The 20,764-nt window shown below is 41.1% G+C and overlaps 1 protein-coding gene across 1 annotated transcript; it reads left to right on the top strand.

Annotated features, from left to right (window-relative positions):
* Positions 1 to 17,417: 17,417 nt before the first annotated feature.
* LOC145799925 (antimicrobial ginkbilobin-2-like protein) lies at positions 17,418 to 18,594 on the top strand. The gene is made up of 2 exons (XM_082889570.1): positions 17,418 to 18,260; positions 18,496 to 18,594. The coding sequence occupies exons 1-2, from the start codon at positions 17,418 to 17,420 to the stop codon at positions 18,592 to 18,594; spliced, it is 942 nt and encodes a 313-aa protein (XP_082745696.1).
* Positions 18,595 to 20,764: the final 2,170 nt, after the last annotated feature.

The following is a 20,764-nucleotide window of genomic DNA, read 5'->3' as shown; positions in this document are numbered from 1 at the left end:
TGGTCAAAGAGGGTGCCCCGGTAAAATCGGGGTTTGTGTTCCCATACTGGCGGAGCCCACAACCGGTCAACCTTATGGTCATGCCTTGACAAGACAAGCCTCCGGCAAACCGTTCAGGAATAGCAGATGGCAAACACGGTGTCCTAGGCGCACCAATGCAAATGCAATGCAAAGAAACACACAAGTGTAGTAAAAAACAGATATCATGAGTTCGAGTCAAGTTCTCTAAATCCCCAGCAGAGTCGCCAGAAACTGTAGACGTCCCCGAACGCTCCCGGGAGGAACGAGCTCCCGTTCTGTTCATTTGGGGTCACTACAGCTCAGGACTCTCAAATTGTCACGGTTCTTAATCTGAACCAAAGAGTCCAAATCTGGCAAATCGTTTTGAGAAAACATATTTTTTGAAAGAAGTGCCAAACATGGACTGCTTTGCCAGATACAGAGTCGCCACCTAAATATTTTATTTTGGGAAATTTAGGAAACCCTGACTCGTTGCCTAAGGCCACGTGTCCGTCATCACCAAAGTTGCCTCAGCTCGGGAACTTGGGTACGATTGGGGAAGGTCACTTCGTGAGCACCCCCGCTCGCCCGGTCAGAGACCGGCCTCTACTAACCATGATATCTTTTTTTGAAAACATTATGCGTTCTTATTCCGGTTATTGGCCTAGATTACTATGTGATGCGCCCAGCATACAAGTATAGACTGAGTCGCCTGAATTGGAACAAAACATTTCATGTTTGTTTGTTTGAAAATGGTTTGATGGTGCTACCCGCAGGTAGGCTAAGACGTGGATTTGCCACCCTCGGGTGGGCTTAGAAAACAATGTTTTTGCCACTATCTAGTGGGCTTTAAAACAAACATTTGATGAATTGTTCCAATCCAAATAACCCAACCTTCACCCACAGGCATTCAGACAATTATATCACATAAGCATATAGCCTCATGGTAAGCATGCTATCATGGCAGTCACTCACACGCATGCAAGGATGCTAAAGCATAAAACTCACCAAGTACTCCAAGCCAAAATAGGAACTACATTAGAAATCATGCATGATCCTAAGTATACAGAAATGCCTAATGCAACACATGCAAAAATGCAACTATAGCAGGCTCGGCTATTCTAAACATGGCATATGAAATGCTACAGCTAACATGTATTCAATTTGGAATTGAAAATACAATGCAGTTAGTATGGTGCGCCGAGCCCGGTGCATGCAAAACAGATGAATGAATGCAAACATGCTATCATACTGTATGCTAATTGAAATATGCCCTAATCTAACCATCATAAGCGGATAAATAAAAGGGAGAAAGACGTGGGGTTGGAAGACATACAACACACTCACGCACACTTATTACAGTTGTACCCTCGCACAGAGGGTCCGAATAAATATACACTCCCGGATAAAAGAATAGTACAGTCCAAATAAATATTACAGTCCAAATATGTACAAATTCCTAATTAATTAACAAATTAACTATGAAAGTTGTAAAATTGGCGTGCAAGCCAGGGGCTGCCTCAGTTCTGATGAATGATGTATGTTTAGGGTGCTCTGCGCGGAAATCCATGACGATGCCCCAATTAGCCTCTGTTTGCACCTGTTCTTGAAATGCGTGCCAAGCCTCGGAAGACCGCTGATTCTTGATTTGCTGCAACAGAGAGCACGAAAGGGGCATAGCAATGTATTTTCACAAATATATGCATGCCTCGGTCCTCGTGCCACCAATCACGCATATCGAGGCATGATGGCCGAGGAGTCGAATTGCATAACTCAATATAGGATGAATGCACATGAAAACACAACTAAAACCTAACTCCATCATGGATAATCCGGAGTGTCGGTGACTGGGGAATTGAGGCACGTTCCGTCACTCGGAGTACGAAATGCACCTCGTTTCCCGTGCCCGGGCTAACTCCTATCCCGAACACGATGCAATATGCATGACATGCATGAAATGCAACTAAGATACAATCCTAACATACACAATGTTATGGAATGACATACACGCTACACGAGGTAATACACAACCGAGCATACACAATGCTATGGATGAAATGGCATACGCAATGCAATAATGGGCTTACACCAACATGAGAGAGCCTCAGCCACACTCACATAAGAGGCCATCAGATGAAAACAGGACAACTCGAAATGCGTGCACACGTGCACGCAAACCGAGGACCGACCCTCAGGCACCGAAATGCCACTCTAATGAGACATGGCAAAGACATGGTGTAGACACCCCATTTTTGACCGTCCTCAAGACTTGGACGTCACCGTTTGAACACTCGGTGATTATCCTTGTTTGTGTTTGTTTGGAGTTCCCGGAGGCCTCGGCTCGCGTGCCTTGCCTCAGGATCTCCGAACTCGACCGTTTAGTGTCTGGTTTTGCACCAAACACTTGCATCCTGCCTTGGAAGGGCAGGGTGGGGCTTGTAGACCATCCCCACCCATCACCGGCAGTGGCTAGATGCCACCGGCTAGTTTTTTTCTGCCACCGGCAATATAGTTTGCCGGCCGGCACTCTTTGTTGCCGGTCAGCACTATTTTGTGCCGGTCGGCACTTTGTTTGGCCAAGATGGCATTTTTTGCCGGCCGATTGCTGTTCATCTGCTTTTGCAGATATTTTTGGACAGCTGTATAGCTTTTGCTCCCCTCCATACACGTGTATGGAGGGATCTCCCTCTTGCAAAGCTTGTCTTGTAAGCTTTACAAGAGGCATATAGAGAGAAGCTCTCTCTAAGGCAAAAGGAGAGAGGCTTAGACATTTTTGAGAGAGAAAATACAGAGGAGAGCTCTGGTTTTCTAGGGTTAGGGTTAGACATACACAACCTATCTCTCTTTTCCTCTCATTTTTGCATACTAGGTGTTTTGTGTCTCATTATTGCACACAAACACCTAGTGTTTCACCTTCCTCTTGGAGCTGAGGTTCTAAAGAGTGTGTTTTGAAGTTTTTGTCTTGGATTCAAGCTCAAGGAGGCCATTGGAGCATCTTTGTTGAAGAAGGCATCAAGGGTGAGAAACTAGTCCTTTTTTCCCCTTTTTTTTGCATTGATTTTCTACTAGTCTTAGAGCTGTTTTTGTGATTATTGTATAACATAAAAAAGTTCTTTTTTTAAGCCCTCTTTATTGTTTATTAAGAGTGTTTTGTTGTTTGAGGGTTGTTGACCACCCTTAGGCCTCAAAAGGCCTCATTTTGAGCCATTTTGTGTTAGCTCCGGGATTTTGGTGTTGAGGTCTCTTCACCACTGAAATCTTGAGGGATTTCAGTGGTGAAGATGATGCTTTGAAGTCCCAAGAAGGAGAGGGCCACCCCCTCTCCTTGTTGTCCTTGAAGAGGACCTATTTTGGCCTCTTAAGGAAGCCTATGCTTGAGTGTGTGTTGAGCATATTTGGTTTGTTTTTCATGCTTATATATCCATGATATAACATGATTTCAAGTTGGTTTTGGAACTCCATGCATGTTTAGCATAGTTGCCATGTAATGCCCTATTTGTGCCTTAACATGTTCTAGGTTGTTAGCCTTTGTTGGAGCATGTTTTAGGCTTGCATTTGTGAAGTTTATGTGCTTATTTTGCCATGTTTTAGCTTTGTCCATAATCGTTTGGGTTGATCTTTGCATGCATTATAGAGCTCCTTTGTATTTGGGCTTGTTGGCCTTGAGTATGTGCATGTGTAGCATGCCATCTTTGCATTGTTTTGGTGATTTGGAATCATCCTACATGCTATTTCAGTCCCATTTCCATGCTCGTTGGATTGCCTTGCATGTCTCTTTAATGCTTTGAAAGCATGTGTTGCAATGCTCCATGTTTTGGCCATGGTGCATGCCTTTGTATTTGGGCCACTTAGATGCCATCTAAGGAGTCCTTTGGCCTTGTTTTAACATGCTAAAAATCTGTTTTTAGTTGTTTAATGTACGCCATGTTTGGTCATGATAAGTGTAGTTCAATGCCTTATTGATTTGCCTTGAACACTTGGACTTTTTGTTGCATGCTTGACTTGATTTATAACTTGATTTGGCATCATTTTATAACATGATTTTAGGGCTCATGTTGCATGCTAATTTGTCCATGTTTCCTTCTTTCAAGTGTGCTTGAATGTTGTTTGATTCATGCTTAAGTGTTGGTCCTTATGTGCATGTGTGTGTGCATGCCATTTAGCTCTCACTCTTTAGCACTTATGGCCACTGTTTTAGGCCTATTTTAGAGTTGCCTAATTCATGTATAAGTCCATCTTGCCATCCATTTGCATTGCCATATGTACGCTTGCATGATTGCATAAGTGCCTTGCCATGTCATGTTGCATTCCTAGCTTGTATGCCTAGGTTGCATTGCATTTTGCATGCATGCCTTGTTCCTTGAATTAGTGATAGGAATAGGGCCTAATTTGTTTGATTGGTTTGCATGCATTTGAAATCAAAGTTGCATACTTGGTTCCTTGGGCCATCATGTATGGAAATGCGTGATTGGTGGTCCGAGAACCGAGGCACATGTCCCTTTGAGTCATTACAATGATAAGAGACATGGTTGGTGCATACATGCCTTGAATTGTGCTGCCATGCCTTGTTTTGCCCTCTGTTGCTGTGAGTTGCAGGTTCTGCAGGAATACTCTGCCGACCGGCACTATTTTCTCTGCCGACAGCTTCAACTTTGTGCCGATGGCCATACAACACTGCCGGTGGAAATTTCATCTAGCCGGTGATGATCCCCTCTGTCCAAGGATGTAGTCCTGAGGTTTTGACAACCTCCAGAGGAGGAAAGGGAGGAAAACAGAGGCAGCTTGCGCATGGCGGCGCGCTTCTCGAGACGTTTTACTGTTTTCCTAAATTAGTTAATTTGTTAATTAATTAATTTGTAATATTTAATTAGCTTGCGTAGTTAATTAATTTGTAATATTTATTCGGTCCCTCCGAGCGAGGGCAAATCTGTAATAAGTGTGTGTGGGTGGTGTGTATGTCTTCCAACCTCACTTCTTTCTTCCCTTTTACTTACCCGCTTTAATGGTTAGTATTAGGACACGTTTAAATTAGCATACCTTATGCTATGCATGCGTGCATCCCTGCATTTGTATTACATGCATTGAGCTCGGTACATCATACTAACTGCATATGTATGTCAAATTCCAAACTGAATATGTGAAAGTTGTGCATTTCTCACATACCATGTTTAGGATAGCCGAGCCTATTCTAGCAACATTTTGTATGCGATGCATTAGGCACTTCACATGGACTTGGATCATGCATGTTTGCTAACAAGTTCTTTGTTTTGGCACGGAGTACTATGTAAGTATTTCCGCTTTAGCATATCGCATGAGTGTGAATGTTACCATGACAGCATGCTTAACATGTGGCTAGATGCTTATGTGTTAAAACTGTTTTGAATGCCTGTGGGTGAAGGTTGGATTGCTTGAGTTGGAAAAACTCGTTGAAATCCGTATTTTAGCCTACTTGCGAGTAGCAAATTCCAAAGCATTTTCAAACCAAACGGATATGCAATGTTTATTTCCAAATTAGGCAATCTAGTCTATACTTGTTTGCTGTGCGCATAACATAGTAATTCTAGGCTAACAATTGGTTTAAGAACACATAAAGTTTTCAAAAACGGATATCACGGTTAGTAGAGGCCGGTCTTCGGACCGGGCGAAAGGGGGTGCTCATAGCTGACCTTCCCCGATCGTACCCAAGCTCCCGAGCCGAGACAACTCCGGTGATGACGGACATGTGGCCTTCGGCACCGAGTCAGGGTTTCCTAAATTCTCCCATAAAAAATATTTAGGTGGCGACTCTGTATCTGGCAAAGCAGTCCATGTTTGGCACTACTTTTTCAAAAATCTGTTTCTCAAAACGATTTGCCAGATTTGGACTCTTTGGTTCAGATTAAGAACCGTGACACAAATCGAGAGTCCGAACTGTAGCACGAGGCCCACGCGGGCGCGTCTACACATGGGATATGATATGCAAACATGCAAAAAAACAGTAGCAAAATGAGGGGGAAAACAGCCCCGAAACAAGGCGAAATGACACCCGATGCATGGAATTTCTCCCGAAATGCAAAACTAGGTATATGAAATGGCTTACAGCTATACAAAGCATGCATAATTGGTACATGGAATGAAAAGACAGAAGAAAGGCAGCCCCAAAATAAGCCTTTTTACAGTTCAAAGCATGGCCAAACAGCAAACAGAAACAGGGCAAAACTAGCATGCAAAAATGGCCCTATATGCGAGGTAAAGAAGCAACTCACAGCTGTTGTCCCCAAAAAAATTAGGGCCCTTCAACAAAGTTGAAGAGGGGCCCAAAACATGATCTTTTACAGTTTATGGAAAACCACAAAAACAAGAACAGGTATGGCTAAACTCTCATGCAAGAAATGGGCCAAAAAGTGGACAAAGAAGCAAGTGAAGGTTGCTGGCCTTAAACACAAAGGGGTCCTTCAACAACATTGAATAGGGGCCAAAAATAATGCATTTTACAGTTGATGGCCAAACCCAAAACAGTATGCATACAAGCCAAAAATATTATGTAAAATATGGCCAAAAAAGAGAGGTATAACACAAAGTATATAAAGGATGTCTCAAACAGTGAAATACCCTCAATGAAACATGAAGAGGAGGCCAAAATAAGGCTGTTTTCAGTTCTGAAAATCGCCCAAAAATAGAAGCACAATAGGCTAATAAATCATGCAAAAATGGGGACCAAAGAGGGGTATAATGACAAGTGGCACATGGAGGTCCCAAACAGTGATGAGCCGTTCTTCAATGTTGAAGAGGGGCTCAAAATAACCCTATCTACAGTTTACATCATGCTCCAAAACAGATCACATATAGGCAAAAAATACTATTCAAGATTATGGCACACAAGAGGGATAATGAAGAAAGTGCATCAAGAGGGCCTCAAACAGTGAGAGGCCCCTAAGAAATAGTGAAAAAGAGCTCAAAATAATGCCACTTTCAGTTAGGGCCGGAGCTCAAAACAGCAAGCATGTATGGCTTATAAATGATACAAGAAATGGACCAAAAGAGAGGAAATACTACTCACCCTTGAAGACCAACCCTTGGATGCTTCTTGGCTTGAGAAGTGATGCCTCTTAGCTGCTGGAAAGCTCCCCAAGCTGCTGGAAATGGAGTAGTGGTGGTGATGCTAGGTGGTGATGAAGAACAAGTGGTAGAACTTGGTTGTTCTTACTTGAAAGAGAGAGATGGAGGGAGATATGTATACCAAGCTTGAAGGCAAAAATATTCCAACCCTTATGTGCAATGCTGGAGGCCAGTTATATGGACCAAGGAGAGGGAGAAATGGAGGGGAAAAGGTGGGGGAAAAAGGACCAAGTTTTTCCCCCAAAAGCTGTCCCCCGGATACAGATATTTTTGGGAGAAAACAACTATACAGCTGTAAAGTACTCACCCTGAGGAGAGAGGCCGGCCAGTTTTTGGAGCTGCAGGTGGCCGGCCGGCCACCCCCCATGGCCGGCCGGCCAGGGGTCAAAAGGGTCAAGGTGATTTAATGGCCGGCCACCACAGATAGGTGTCCTCCCAGGTGCCCTCAACACAACCCTGTGGTTCAAAATTGTCAACTGTAAAACAGGAGAGAGAACAAGCCATTTTTAAGAAGGGTTCAAAAGGGTCAGGTGGAATTACTGGCCGGCCACCAACTTTTGGTGTCCTCCCATGTGTGTACAACACAAATACGTGGTTAAAAGTTCAAGAAAATGGCCCAAGGTTGTTCAACATTGGCTTTGAAGTGAAGAAAATCGGGCGTCGGAGGGTGTCGGAGGAATATAATTGGTTGCTGAAACAATTGCTGGCCTCCCACCCTTCTACGGCCTTCCTGGTGATAAAACAGAGGTACCTGCCAAAAATGAACGAAAACCGATGCAAAACGAATGTTCGGGGGCCAAAACGCGCAGTTCGGGGCCCCGAAAACTGCCTGTTAAACACCGAAAGTGGCATTCGACCACGAAGCGGGTCTCTCAGACCTCAGTGTCCCTCAAAAGGGAGTAAACAAGATGTATGCCAAAAATCAGAGCAAACAGAGATAGTTTGACGGTCCCGAACCGAGGCACACGGCCAACGGTCCTGAAAAACCAGAAATCGGGCTCCGAAATGGGCAAAATGGTCTACAGCCACAAAATGTAGCCCACGGCCACTGAGAGATGGTCTACGGGACCTCTCCCTCCCCTCAGGAAAAGAAACAGAGAAAACCGAGTCTGGTTCGCAAACCGAGGCATGGCACAGAAGAGGGTTCGGAAATCCGGAGGCAGGGCTCACGGCCGCGACTCTGAGACTTCTGAACGAGCACGATATGCAACATCACCAAGCGCTCAATCGGTGACGTCTGAGTCTTAAGGTCGGTCAAAAATGGGGTGTCTACAGTGGGTCTTCTAGATCGCCTACAAATAAACACTAGAGAGTTAGACCAAACGAGCAATCAAATCGAGCTGACAGTTTGAAATTTTTTTTTTAAGTTCCTTACCTTCGTCATAGACTTGACCGCAGACTTCACGAGATGGGTATCAGGAACATGATCGCTCCTGGTTATGTCACCTGGTAGAAGCAACGCTTTCGACAAGTCAAAAGCTAAAAGGTGCTCCTTGTCCCCAGAAATCGAGGCATTAACCAGGATCGCTTTGCCATAGTGTTTCAACTCTAGTTTCCATGGGGATGTTGGCTCAACATCCTGCACCAGCTGCTCGGTGCTCAGCTTAGCCACGAGCTCGACAAACGGGTCAGTGGAACGAGTCCTTTTGCTAGCTCGACGCAACTTCGTGTTGACCTGGGTGGTGGCAATTGAGGCCAAAGTGATCACAGTCCCAGATGTTTGATTGACAGTGAGGCAAGAGTAGGATTGTGCAGGAGCTCGGTAGAGGTAGGAGTGATAAGATTTTTAATTTGGCTTCTCTTAGCCATCTATTGTTTCTCAGTCAACCAAATTAGAGGGACGTCTGGAAGTGTTGGATTTGGTGGCGGGGAAGGCTCTCAAAAGAAATTTTTGACCTTACTTTTACGCTTGGCCGAATACCAGTAGCTCAGTACGTAACCGAGAAGGTCGTGACAATCTCGGTATTGGTACCTCAGCACGGTTCTGATCGTAGACTCGTTTGGGTTGGAATAATTTGCTAGCAACTCTTCAATAGCTGTAAGAGGAAACTAGTTAGCACAAAATCACAAAGATAAATAAGTTAATCGGTCAAGGACCGCGGCTTACATGATGAACCGAAATTTTTATTAATATACCAGCCGGGTACATTAGCAGTTTCATAATTTCCGGATACCAAGAAGAAGTCATCATTGTGCATGTCTTTGTCTGGTGTGCCGGTTACTAAGCGTTCTCGGCCCGGTCTTATTTTCAAGTAATAATTAAATCCGTCAAATGTGTGGTCAAGCGTGTACTGATGAAGGATCTCGGCCAGTCCTAGATTCAAACCAAGCCGGCGATTTAGCTCTGCTACTCCATTTATTATCTTGTAAGTGTTTGTTAAGACTTGAGTCGGTGCTAGCCCGGTCTGCCTCAAGAACTCACAGATCAAGGGCTGCACGAGAAAACGCTGCCCTCCCTTAACTATGGATAGCACGGTGAAGGGGAAGAGTCTAACCTGTCCCAGAGAGTAGTGTTTTTTACACCGAGCTCAAAGTATACATCGGCGGGGACGCCATACTCCTCTTGAACCGTGACCAGTGCACCCGGGGTGTTTACAAGGAAGCGATAGCACCCAATGTGAAACTGGTTTAGGTTGCTCGACAAAATTGAGTTAGCAAAGTTGTGCACGGTGGCTGCTCGTCTTTGAAAGCCCTTGGGTTGGTGTGTCTGGTCTCCTAAGACTCTGCATTTAAAAATCAAAGTGTCAAGTGACAGCACGGCCGCACATTAGAGCCAGATGGTGGCTCAGTCAACCGAGTTACTAGTTTCTAGCTTGGTCATGCATGTAAGCCAGATTTTAGTTTAGTTGCACAGCTTATGAATTCTAATAGCTTAGCAGTGGAACCGAGCCAGATCTTGGCCCCGTCTCACAACCTTCATGTGTTTTGACAACTTGGTCGCAAGGTTTGGCGGAATTTAGCCCGGTCGCACAAGCGAGCCAGAAGTTGACTCAGTCACGTTACTTGTGCGGCCTCGTAGCTCGGTTTTCCCCTAAGTTCTATGAACAAGAAACTTGCTCGGCTAAAACATGATTTTGGATCAAATTGGGGTTTGTAGCCCGGTCTGGCCTAGATCCTCACCTGTTCATCGCAGGAGATGATGAACAGTGTTTGGAACCATGGGCAAAGAGGCTCTTTAACACCAAAAACGAGGCAAAACCCTAACCTAATCAAGTTTTCAGTGATGTTTGGCTACTATTATCATGTTCTAAACACGAATGTGGAGGTGGAAGCTCAAAAACACAAGAAAAACATGAAGAACAAACGGACAACACAAGAAAATGTGCATAACTTACCAAATCAAAGCTGAAGTCGACGTTCCAATCGGTGGAAGGCGTCCCAGAGGCAATAGTGACAGAGAGGTTGTGAAACAAAAGCTTTGATCCAGATACCGGACACAGTAAATAGATCTAGGATACTCTGGCTCGTCGGATTCCCGTTGGAGAAGAGAATGAATAGTAAAAGTGGAGATACGAAGAGGTGTGTTATATGCGTGAGAAAGGAAGGGGTGCCGAAATTTGAATATGAAAGGACGATGTGGGACAGCTGGGTTGGCTATATGGAGCCAATGAACGCACGACATGTGTCTGTGATAAGACCGGTGTTAGTATTGAAAAGATAGGCTAAGCAGACCAAGCGCCAACCGGGCAAGTAAAGGACCGAGCATGAAGGTTAGCACTGTTGAAGATAGTGAATTGGTTTGGAAGCGTGGGTGGCCGTACTAAGCTGAGCAAATAATGACCAAGCAAGGAATGAGCTCAACCAATGAATGTAATCCTGATCACGCCAGCGCGAAAGGAATTAAGGGGCAATTGAGAGGGAGATTTGTGACTAGACATGGGTCAAGCTAGTTTGGGCTTCGACCGAGGTTTTAACTGGGGCAAAACGAGGTTGCATGCTCGACTGGAGTCTTGGCACGGTCAAACGTTGGATACGCTTCGGACTGGGATATTAACGCGGCCAGGTTAAGGCTAATGGTTTTAGGCGCTAGCCCGACCTAGAGATGTACATTTCACTAAGTTGGACGAATTTGTCCTCAAAAGACTAGGTTTGACAGAGCAAGAGCTCATTGCGGGCGGCAGAGCTCGATTGAGCTCGCGCACAGGTTAGTCCGATGAGACCGGGCAAAAAGCACGACCTTGAGAGAAGACTGTGGCGCCGTGCTTGGCACAGTTCGGTAAGGTGTGCTACGTGGCATGTTTGGATTGCATGAAGGAGATTCCGCTATTCGTACGCATCAATACCGTTAGGCGGTTTCGCCAAGTGGTGTTTGGCGGTATTTGCGCTTATACGTCAAAGAAGGTAAGAGGGGAACATATTCACGTGTCAGGAGGAGGACGAACAGAGAGGAGCTCACAGAAACTATATAAACGGTGTTGCGCTTCTATGCACAGGTTTGGCACTTCTGGTTATCAGAGCTACCTACCCCTTTGTCTCCTCCCTCTCCTTCTTCTTCTTTCTCTCTCTCTCTCTCTAAGTGTGCTAACTTGACCATCGGAGGGGTTTTCTAGCTGCACACCGTTGGGTAGCTCATTGTCTTTGTGTTCTCAGGTCATTTGGAAAGAAGCGAAACTTGGACACAAGGAGTACGAAAAGCGACGAATATTTGCTCCTCGTACAATTATGATTTAATTGAATCAATGACTAGGCATTATAAATTATGTGAATGAGAAATGAGAGAGAAATAAAATAACAAAAAATATAAAATTTGAGGGTATTATAGTCATTTTACATCTAAAGTTAACGGTATTAACGATTGTATTTTAGTCTAAAACTACATGAGAGGCATATGACTATTTTTAAAACACATGGGGATAAAGTGCTATCAAACCATACCACAGGGAGGTAAATTGGATTTTACCCTTTTAAATAATATACTTTGCAAAATAATAATTGAAAAGATATAAAAAGTCTCATTACGCCTCAAATTACCTTGAGTCGATCCTAGAGAAACTAATTGAGCCCAAAATTCGTTGGTTATTGTGTGTGTGCAATTTTGTAATTGTAGCTAGCTTATTCGCCAGATTAATTTTAATAGGATTGATCGGCTAGTAGTAGTTTCAAAATTGGGTGGATAAAAATTTAGACCACACAAGAAACATTTTTTGGCATTTGGGAAACTATATTGAACAATGAAAATGAGAATGTCGAGATCTTTGCCCACAAAATCGAGATTAGTATCTACTCGGTCATATCATCGTCTGAATGACACTTTAAACAAAAAGTTAGCAACTACTCTCTAGAGAATATTCAACATCACCAACACTCAAATATTTTTTGTTTAAAATTTATTTTTCTCACTTTCTGAGATGAAAATTTATTATTAATATTTAAATTTAATTTTTGCTATATTTAGGGATGTAGTTGATTTTTGAAGGATAGTTTGGAGGGTGAAATGATATTTGGTGTCACGTTAGCAAGTTTCATTTGATTATAGACGATAACTGCTGATGGGGTCAAATTGATCTAAATCGAATAGTTTATGTGTAAAATTAATATAATTAAAAGGATATGATTGAATTGATTTTTGCGTGATAGTTTAAGAGGTAAAATGAAATTCCCTCAAAACGATACGATGAAGTACTTAAAGAGCTGAGAATTATTTTTTTATTTTTTATTTTTTTACATTGATACTAGGAAAAATCAATCTGTTTGTCAATAATCTTGTAATGGCAATAGCTAGTGTTCAAATGACATCATGACACAGAAGAGAGCGGAATTGGGAATGGATGCAAGAGTTTACATGACAGAGAAGAGAGGAAGTGGAAAGAAAAAAATGAAAAGAAACTATAATGGAATGAAACTATACTGTGTTTAGATCAACATTACTTAAGGGGAAGAAAAAATGAAACATAAATAAATTTATTTAAAATAATTTGTTTTTTATTGGTAGCTGAATAAAAACATTAAATATTTTCTATAAATATCTATTTATTTCATTCTCATTTTCGTACGGAAAATGTTTGGTAGCTCAAAATTTTGTGGCTCAAATGACTCAAATCTGTCAAAACAACGTCGTTTTACACTAAAAATCTGTGAAAACGATGTCGTTTTCAGCCATTTGAGCCATTTAAGCCACAAAATTTTGAGTTACCTAGCATTGTTGTTTTCGTACCCCAAACAAAAAAAGGGATATTTATCAATAAATCTCATCTCGCAAATAAATACTCCAAATAGTCCCAATTTTTTTTTATTGATCTGTTAAATCCTATTAATGGAGAGTTTATTTCCGTGTGGTCCTATTTTTATTTTGATAGTGTTTTGGTGGACAGCTATACATTTTTATTAATGTGGCAGGTATGATGTGATACTTCAATATGACAGGTACTAATATGACATTCCAACAATGTGACACTCCAAAAAAAATTAAAAACTCATTAGTATACTTTTCTTAAATGTGACAACGTAGCGGATATGATGTAACACTCCAAAAATTTTATTCTAAAAAAATTAAAAACTCCTTAATGTACTCTTGCAACGATGTGACACTCCAAAAAAATTAAGGCTGTGTTTGGTTAGGTGTTCCAAACATATTTTTACCCATTGATTTGAGTGTTGTGTTTGTTTTAAGCTTTCAAATTATAATTCCACACCCACTTTTGGAAACATCTTTCCAGGCGGAAAAATTTGGCTAACCCGATCGTTCTCCCGAACGTCGGGGGGCGCCCAGTTGGTTGATCGGCCGGTTGACCGGAACAGTGTTTTTTTTTTTTCATACCTGTTATTTTTATATTGTAAATAAAAAATATTTTCAGAATTTTTTTAATTTTTTTATGAGTTTTGAATAGAATTTTGGGTCGTGTATTTGGTTGTGAGTTCTAAGTTTTTGAATCAAATAGCTTTTCTAATTTCAAAAACTTAAAACTCCCTCCAAAACTCAATTCAAAACTCTTTTCAACACTCATAACCAAATAAATTTTCTACACTCAAATCATAATTCTAAAACTCACAAACTCAAAATATAACTCTATTCTCAAATCATATTTAGAAAAACTCTACCAAATATTGTCTAAAAACTCTTTAGTGTACTTTTCTCAACGATGTGACACTCCAAAAAAATTAAAAACTCCTTAGTGTATTTTTTCTAAATGTGATAATGTGGTGGGTATGATGTGACACTCTAAAACTTTTACTAAAAAAAAAAAAAAAACTCCTTAGTATACTATTCCTAATGTGACAACGTGCTAGGTACGATATGACACTTCAAAAAAAAAAAAAAAAACGTGACAACGTGGCGAGTATGATGTGTCACTCTAAAAAAATTTAAAACTCTTTAGTGTACTTTTTCCAAACGTGACATGTGACACTCCAACATGGCGGGTATGATGTGACAATTTAAAAAAACTCTTAGTGTACTTTTTCCAAATGTGACACTCTAACGTGGTGGGTATGATGTGACACTAAAAAACTCTTTAGTGTATTTTTTCCAAATGTGACACTCTAATATGACAGGCAAATGAGTCATTACACATCCAAAAGGACTAAATGGATTATAAGAAAAAAATATGGGACTATATGGATTATATGCTCAAGATATGAGACTTATTAGTCAATCTTTCAACAGAAAAAGTAATTAAATTTAACTTCTTTTTATTTATTTTCATTTTCTTTCCATCCCAAAATTTGAGACTTGGGTAGGAGTGTAAAAATGGCTCGCGGCCTGTGGGCGGCCCGAAGCCTACCTGCGGCTCAAGGTGGGTCCGGCTCGTTTAGGCCCATTTGGGCCCGGGCCCGGGGCCCGAGCCTAGCTTGACCCCCTTAGGCCTGGGTTTGGGCTATCATTTTGAAGCCCGACCCGACTCGTGGCCTAACCTATCGGCCTCCTTAAGGCCCACTCAAGACTCGACCCACTCGGTCCGCCCAAGGCCTAGTGTTTTTTTTAATGGAAAATAATAAAAGTTTGGTAGAAAAAAATTAAAAAAGCAAAAAAAAAATAGTTAGGCCTGGCCCAAACCCGAGGCTAAGCCCAGGCCCACTAAGTCGGGCCTCAGCCCGCCCAAGACCCGATTACCCGTGGGCTTGGGCCTAATTTTTTTTGACCAGTGACACGGCCGGAATTTTCATGGGAGCCAACGAAGCCTGACATGGGCCGAACCCAACCCGAACCTAAATGAGTCGAGTCGGGCCAGATTTACACCCGTAGGGGTGCATTCTTACTTTTACTTGTGCAAATCATTTGTTCTCTGCTTTCTTCATCACACTCAATTTCATAGTGACCATTTCAAAAAAAAAAAAAAAAAACCCTATGAAATTGATAGTCAAAGGGAAATTAATTCTAAAAAAAATTACACTTTAGTGTAAATTTTCAAAAAAAGTTATAAATTAATGATAAAGTAATCAACTTTAATAATTATAATTATAATTATGTTTTAAAATTTATATATATTTTATAAAAATACTACTGATTTGTAATTTTTACTTATTAACTTAAAACTTTATGGCTTATTATTAGGATAATGATAGAGAACTCTAAAAGTAGAGCTTTACTGATGTGGCAGTGGAAAAAAAAAATGTTTTAAAATTCTAAAATAAGAGTTTTAAAAGAGCTTTAAGGGATAGGCCCCACCCATTCATGTGATATTTTGACTTCTTTTTTTTTAATTATTTTTCTTTTTTTTTTCTTCCCTGCTACATTGTAAGAATTGAATTAAAATTTTAAAATTAGAGATATATATTATTGCTAAAAAAAATATACAAAATAAACACACATCACATCATAAATAAGTTCAATTATTTTTTAACGCGGCAAAGAATAATCCACCCAAAAATCGCGCAAAGAATAGTAACCTTACCCATTTTAAACGCATAAAGAGTGACTGGCTTGATGACTTCTTGATAATGACGGGTGCCTCTCCCACTTAATTTACTGTGTTTATTTTTTATTTTTCATGTATGATATCTATATTAATACTATTATTAAAAGTAAATAATTCACTTACTGTCTAAATGTTGATCGCTTCTCTTTATGTAACGTATCCTTATTGTCTTATTTAAAATGAAAAATAAATAAATAGTGATACAGAATAAGACTCATACATTGGACCTTAAACTTGTCTCAAATTTGTCCAGTGATCATCTCTACCCTTAAGTTTAATAAACAAAATTCTTACCAATTATATAACATACTATAGACAATAAAAGAATTATTTTATTTTTATTTATTTTAATTACACATGATACCCTTAGTGATACAAATAAGTTTTCAATATAAAAAAGAAAAAAAGAAAAAAAGAATTAGTGAGCTGCCGAGCCCAAAAGTGGTAGGAGGGGTGGGTTTCACATAATTTTTTATTATTATTTTATTTCTTACAGTTTTAGAACTTTTTAAAATTATTTACATTTTTTTAGCAAGGTTATTTAAAATAAAAAATTTGATTTAATTTTTAAACTCAATAATATGATAATCAATTAGGATATTAAAGATAACACTTTCTCATATATTTTCTAATCATCAACTAATCATATCACTTACACATCATTAAATATAAAAATAAATTTATATATCATTTTTTGTTTTTTTTTTTTTAAAACAAAAAAGTCACAAACGTGTTTCGGTTTTATAGATTACAAATTCTTTGAAAACATAAACATAAATAAAAATAATAATGAATTACTTTTTTTTCTCTCCTCTCTTCTCTCTTCTTTCTCATTTTCTTACATTTTACATATCAATTAATCAAATTTTCTCTTACACAACCATCTATTCAACTCCAAAAAAAAAAAAAAAATTACAAATTATTTAAAAATTATTTTCAAGACTCATAACAAACAAATTTTCAATTTTTAAAACTCTTTTCAACAACTTATATTTTAAAATACAATTCAAAGCGCAAAAGTCTTTTAAAAAACTAAACCAACAGAGTTTTATTTTTATTTTTATTTTTATCCTTTGTGTAGGTCCTAATAAGTGGACTTACTATCTAATAGGTTTTATGAAAAAAATTTGTCATAAAAAAAGTCACTAATTGTAAGTTTTAGCGATAATTTATAAAAATCATGACAAAAAAAAGTCACTAATTGTTAATTTTTTAGCGACATATAAAAAATTGTCACAAATAACGATAATTTTACCAAGACTTATTTTCAATAGGACTTGATGGGAATTAAGTCCAACTATTAGGACCTATTGGTAGTTTACCCTTTTAATTCACTAGGTTCTTATTTAACCATAAGCTTTACCAAACAAGTAAGATTGGTTATTTAAAGTCTTCATGGCATGGATAGATTTGCATCATCTCTCGAACACAATTCTCATACTATTGGAGGAATAGAGAGATATGATGGTCTCTCTTCTCCATTTCTCAGCAACTATTCCATTCATTCTCTTCTTTCCACAATTTGTTAGTTCAGCTACCTCTGTAACCTACGTCCGACATTTTTGTGATTACCAATTTAATTACACAAATAACAGTAGTGTGTTTCAAAACAATCTCTACCACCTCCTTACTAATCTCTCCTCTCAAACCCCCCTGACCAACTTCTACAACTCCACCTTTGGTAGAGACGAAAACACAGTGTATGCACTTAGCTTTTGCCCAGCGTACATTGCCGCCCAAAATTGCCAAGCCTGTGTCCAAGATGCTTCACATTCCATCACACAACACTGCCCAAATCAGAAAAAAGCTATTATATACTATGTGGAATGTGTTGTACGATATGCAAACTATTCTTTCTTCTCCAAAGAAGAATATGCTCCTGGCCTCTATTGTAATAGTTCAATACCTTTCCACAATCCTGATAGGTTGGATCAAGTATTGGCAAATACAATGGATGGCCTTATTACTAAGGCTGCTTTTGGTTCTTCAACAACAAAAACAAAATTTGCAACAGGAGAAGCCAAGATCACTGGTTCTCAGCAGTTATATTGCTTTATGCAATGCACTCCTGACATAACTGAAAACGCTTGCAGGGACTGTTTAGTATATGCACTTGATAGACTTCAATATTATACTCACGGCAAAGAGTGGGGACTGAATTATAGGCCAAATTGTCAGGCAAGGTATCAGTTGGTAGCTTTTTATGAAGTAGTCCCTCCTCCCTCCCTGCCACCTTCTGCTTCCACAGAAAACACAACTTTCAACACAACCGGGCCTCCTGCTCCCTTACAACCATCTTCAGGTACGGTACCACATGAGAATTGCTCTCATATACTCTTATTTACACTTCATTTGATTTTTTCAAAAAGGAAAAAAAAAAGGTTTTTCGTAGAAAAAGTTCTTTTATGTTTGGTTGCGATCTTGAAACTAATGTACTAGTAGCTATATTAGCAGTGATGTCAAAATCTGGCCAATCTTTAGGAATACTAGCTTTATCTCCACATAAGAGCAATTTCAAATTCAGTTTTTTTCACCATCTTAGTCAGAAAATATTTTTGGTTCTCGTAGGAAAGAAGCGAAAAACATCAGTAACATTCATCACCACTATTACTTTCGCAGCCATTTTGGTGATTCTTGTTGAGAGGGTAATTTTTGGGAAAAATTGGGCCGAGCTTCGAGTTGGGTTTTGAGGCCCAAAACGCAGAGGACTAGGTAAAAAGGCCGTACTGAATACTCCGGCCTAGAGGGCAAGGTTACTCCGGCCTTGGGGAGACAAAGTTACTTCGGCCCAAGGAGGTGAGTTTATTCCGGCTCAAGAAGAGATAGTTGCTTCGGCCCAAGGAAGAGTAAGGCTACTCCGGTCCAGAGACAACTCGGAGTAGGGCCGGTCTTAGAGTTAGTCCGGTCGCAGTATGTTCTGGGAAGACCGATTTCGGAATTAGTCCGGTCGTGACACACTCTGGTTAAGTCGGTCAGAACTTGTTACTTGGAAGTTTGATCTAAGCACACCAAGGTTGAACAGGGGCAGCCGAAGTAATGAGTTAAAGGAGAAGACCGAGCTAAGGATAGTTCGGCCTTCTCTGTGGCTCAGCATAGCCAGTGTTATTTCGGTCGTGTGGTAGTTCGGCTATGGAGAAAAACCATCCCACTTGGTTTAAGCAGTGGGGGAGGGTGTAAAAGGATAAACATTATCCTTTGGAGTATGAATCCTAGGAGGACTCTGCATGGAGAAATACAAGTCCTACCAGGATTGTGCCACGGGAAACTTATAAAAGCCTACAAGCATCACCTTGGAGGAGGTAATTGAACATAAATCTTTCTGAGAACTTAGAGCTTTGTCTATTTGTCAAGTTTTCTGACTTAGGCATCGGAGAGGTTTCCGGCACACACCCGCCGGCTAGCTCACGTTTGTGTTTTCAGGTGACAAAGCGACGTCGTACGGAGGAGCGTGGACTTGGTCAACAGGATTATACGAGGAGAATTATTTCCTCCCCGTACAATTGGCGCCGTCTGTGGGAAGAACAGACAAGAACAAAAACCTCTTGACTAAGCTTCTCCTTTTCTCATTCAATGGCACACATTGAAGACTTGCCGCAGTCCGCCGTCGACGGACTAACTCCAGAGGGGGGAGCAAGGCGTGAAGGATTACCTTCTGTCCCTCCCATGGCGGATTTGGAGCCCCAACAACATAATTCCAGGAGGAGTGGCAGGGGAAGGCGGAATAGCAGCCCTCATCACTCTCAAAGTCCTGACAGGCAAAGAAGGAGGATTGATCCTCAAGCCCTGGAAGACCGCGTGAAGGAACAAGATGAACTAATTCGAAAGATGGCGGCGGACATGGAGGCTTTGAAACGCCAGATGAAGACTAAAGATGTGGCGACAGGAGAGGGGCGCAAGCACAAGACGCCCCCTCGCCACTCAGAGAATCGTAGTAGGAATACTACACCCTCCCAAGGAGAGAGCAGAAGCCTCAGGACAGGCGACACTCACTCCTTATGTTCAAGGACTCGTCACTCCAGGTCTGAGAGGACGAGATCTGAAAGATCGTACACTGAAGGAAGCACGTATTGGCCTTCACATTCACACCAAACCAGATCCAGACAAACAGAGCTACCCAGGTCATCCGACTTACGAACCGTGCTAGAAGAAAAAGCACGATGCAAGGAGGATGCCAGGGCAAGGGATCCACACCGAGTTTCGGCCTTACAACGGTTGGCTCCTCGGACGCATGGAAGCGTCGAGGTTGGAATGCCAATACCGCGACCGGCCTACGAACCAACGGACAAGGCATTAGCAAGACTACAGACTTCACCATTTGTCCCAGCGATCGAAAACGCACCCCTACCATCAGGCTTCCTTCAGCCGAAATTCAATACATATGAAGGGAAGACGGACCCGTATTCACACTTGAGCCACTTTCGCCAAGTCATGGCTGTGTACAGGCGAAACGAGGCCTTAATGTGCATACTCTTCCCGTCAAGTCTGGGCGACCTAGGCTTGACTTGGTTTGAAAAACTCCCAGAGGGCAGCATAGCCTCCTGGGCCCAATTGGCAGAAGCGTTCGTAACAAGGTTTCGGACAAATACTAAAACACCGGTGGAGATAGACCAGTTACTCTCCATCGACATGGGTGAAAAAGAGACCCTCAGATCTTACAACAGTCGCTACTGGGAGACATTCAACCAGATTGGAGACTGCCCCACCAATCTAGCCATTGCGCAGTATAAAAGAGGCCTACCAGTAGGGAACCGACTAAGGGATTCGATTACCATGACGCCACCCCTCACCATGGAGGCCCTGATGGAGAGAGT

Source organism: Camellia sinensis, chromosome 9 (assembly GCF_055761805.1).
Source record: "Camellia sinensis isolate YWXY chromosome 9, ASM5576180v1, whole genome shotgun sequence".
Taxonomy (NCBI): domain Eukaryota; kingdom Viridiplantae; phylum Streptophyta; class Magnoliopsida; order Ericales; family Theaceae; genus Camellia; species Camellia sinensis.
Note: the sequence above shows the minus strand (reverse complement) of the source record. Positions and strands in the feature narration are given on the sequence as shown.

Bases quoted from the DNA above. Each gene is read 5' to 3' on its own strand.
- LOC145799925 (XM_082889570.1), top strand. From the start codon at position 17,418: ATGGTCTCTCTTCTCCATTTCTCAGCAACTATTCCATTCATTCTCTTC. The intron at 18,261-18,495 runs GTACCACATGAG...TCACCATCTTAG, and splicing joins TACAACCATCTTCAGGTACG to TCAGAAAATATTTTTGGTTC.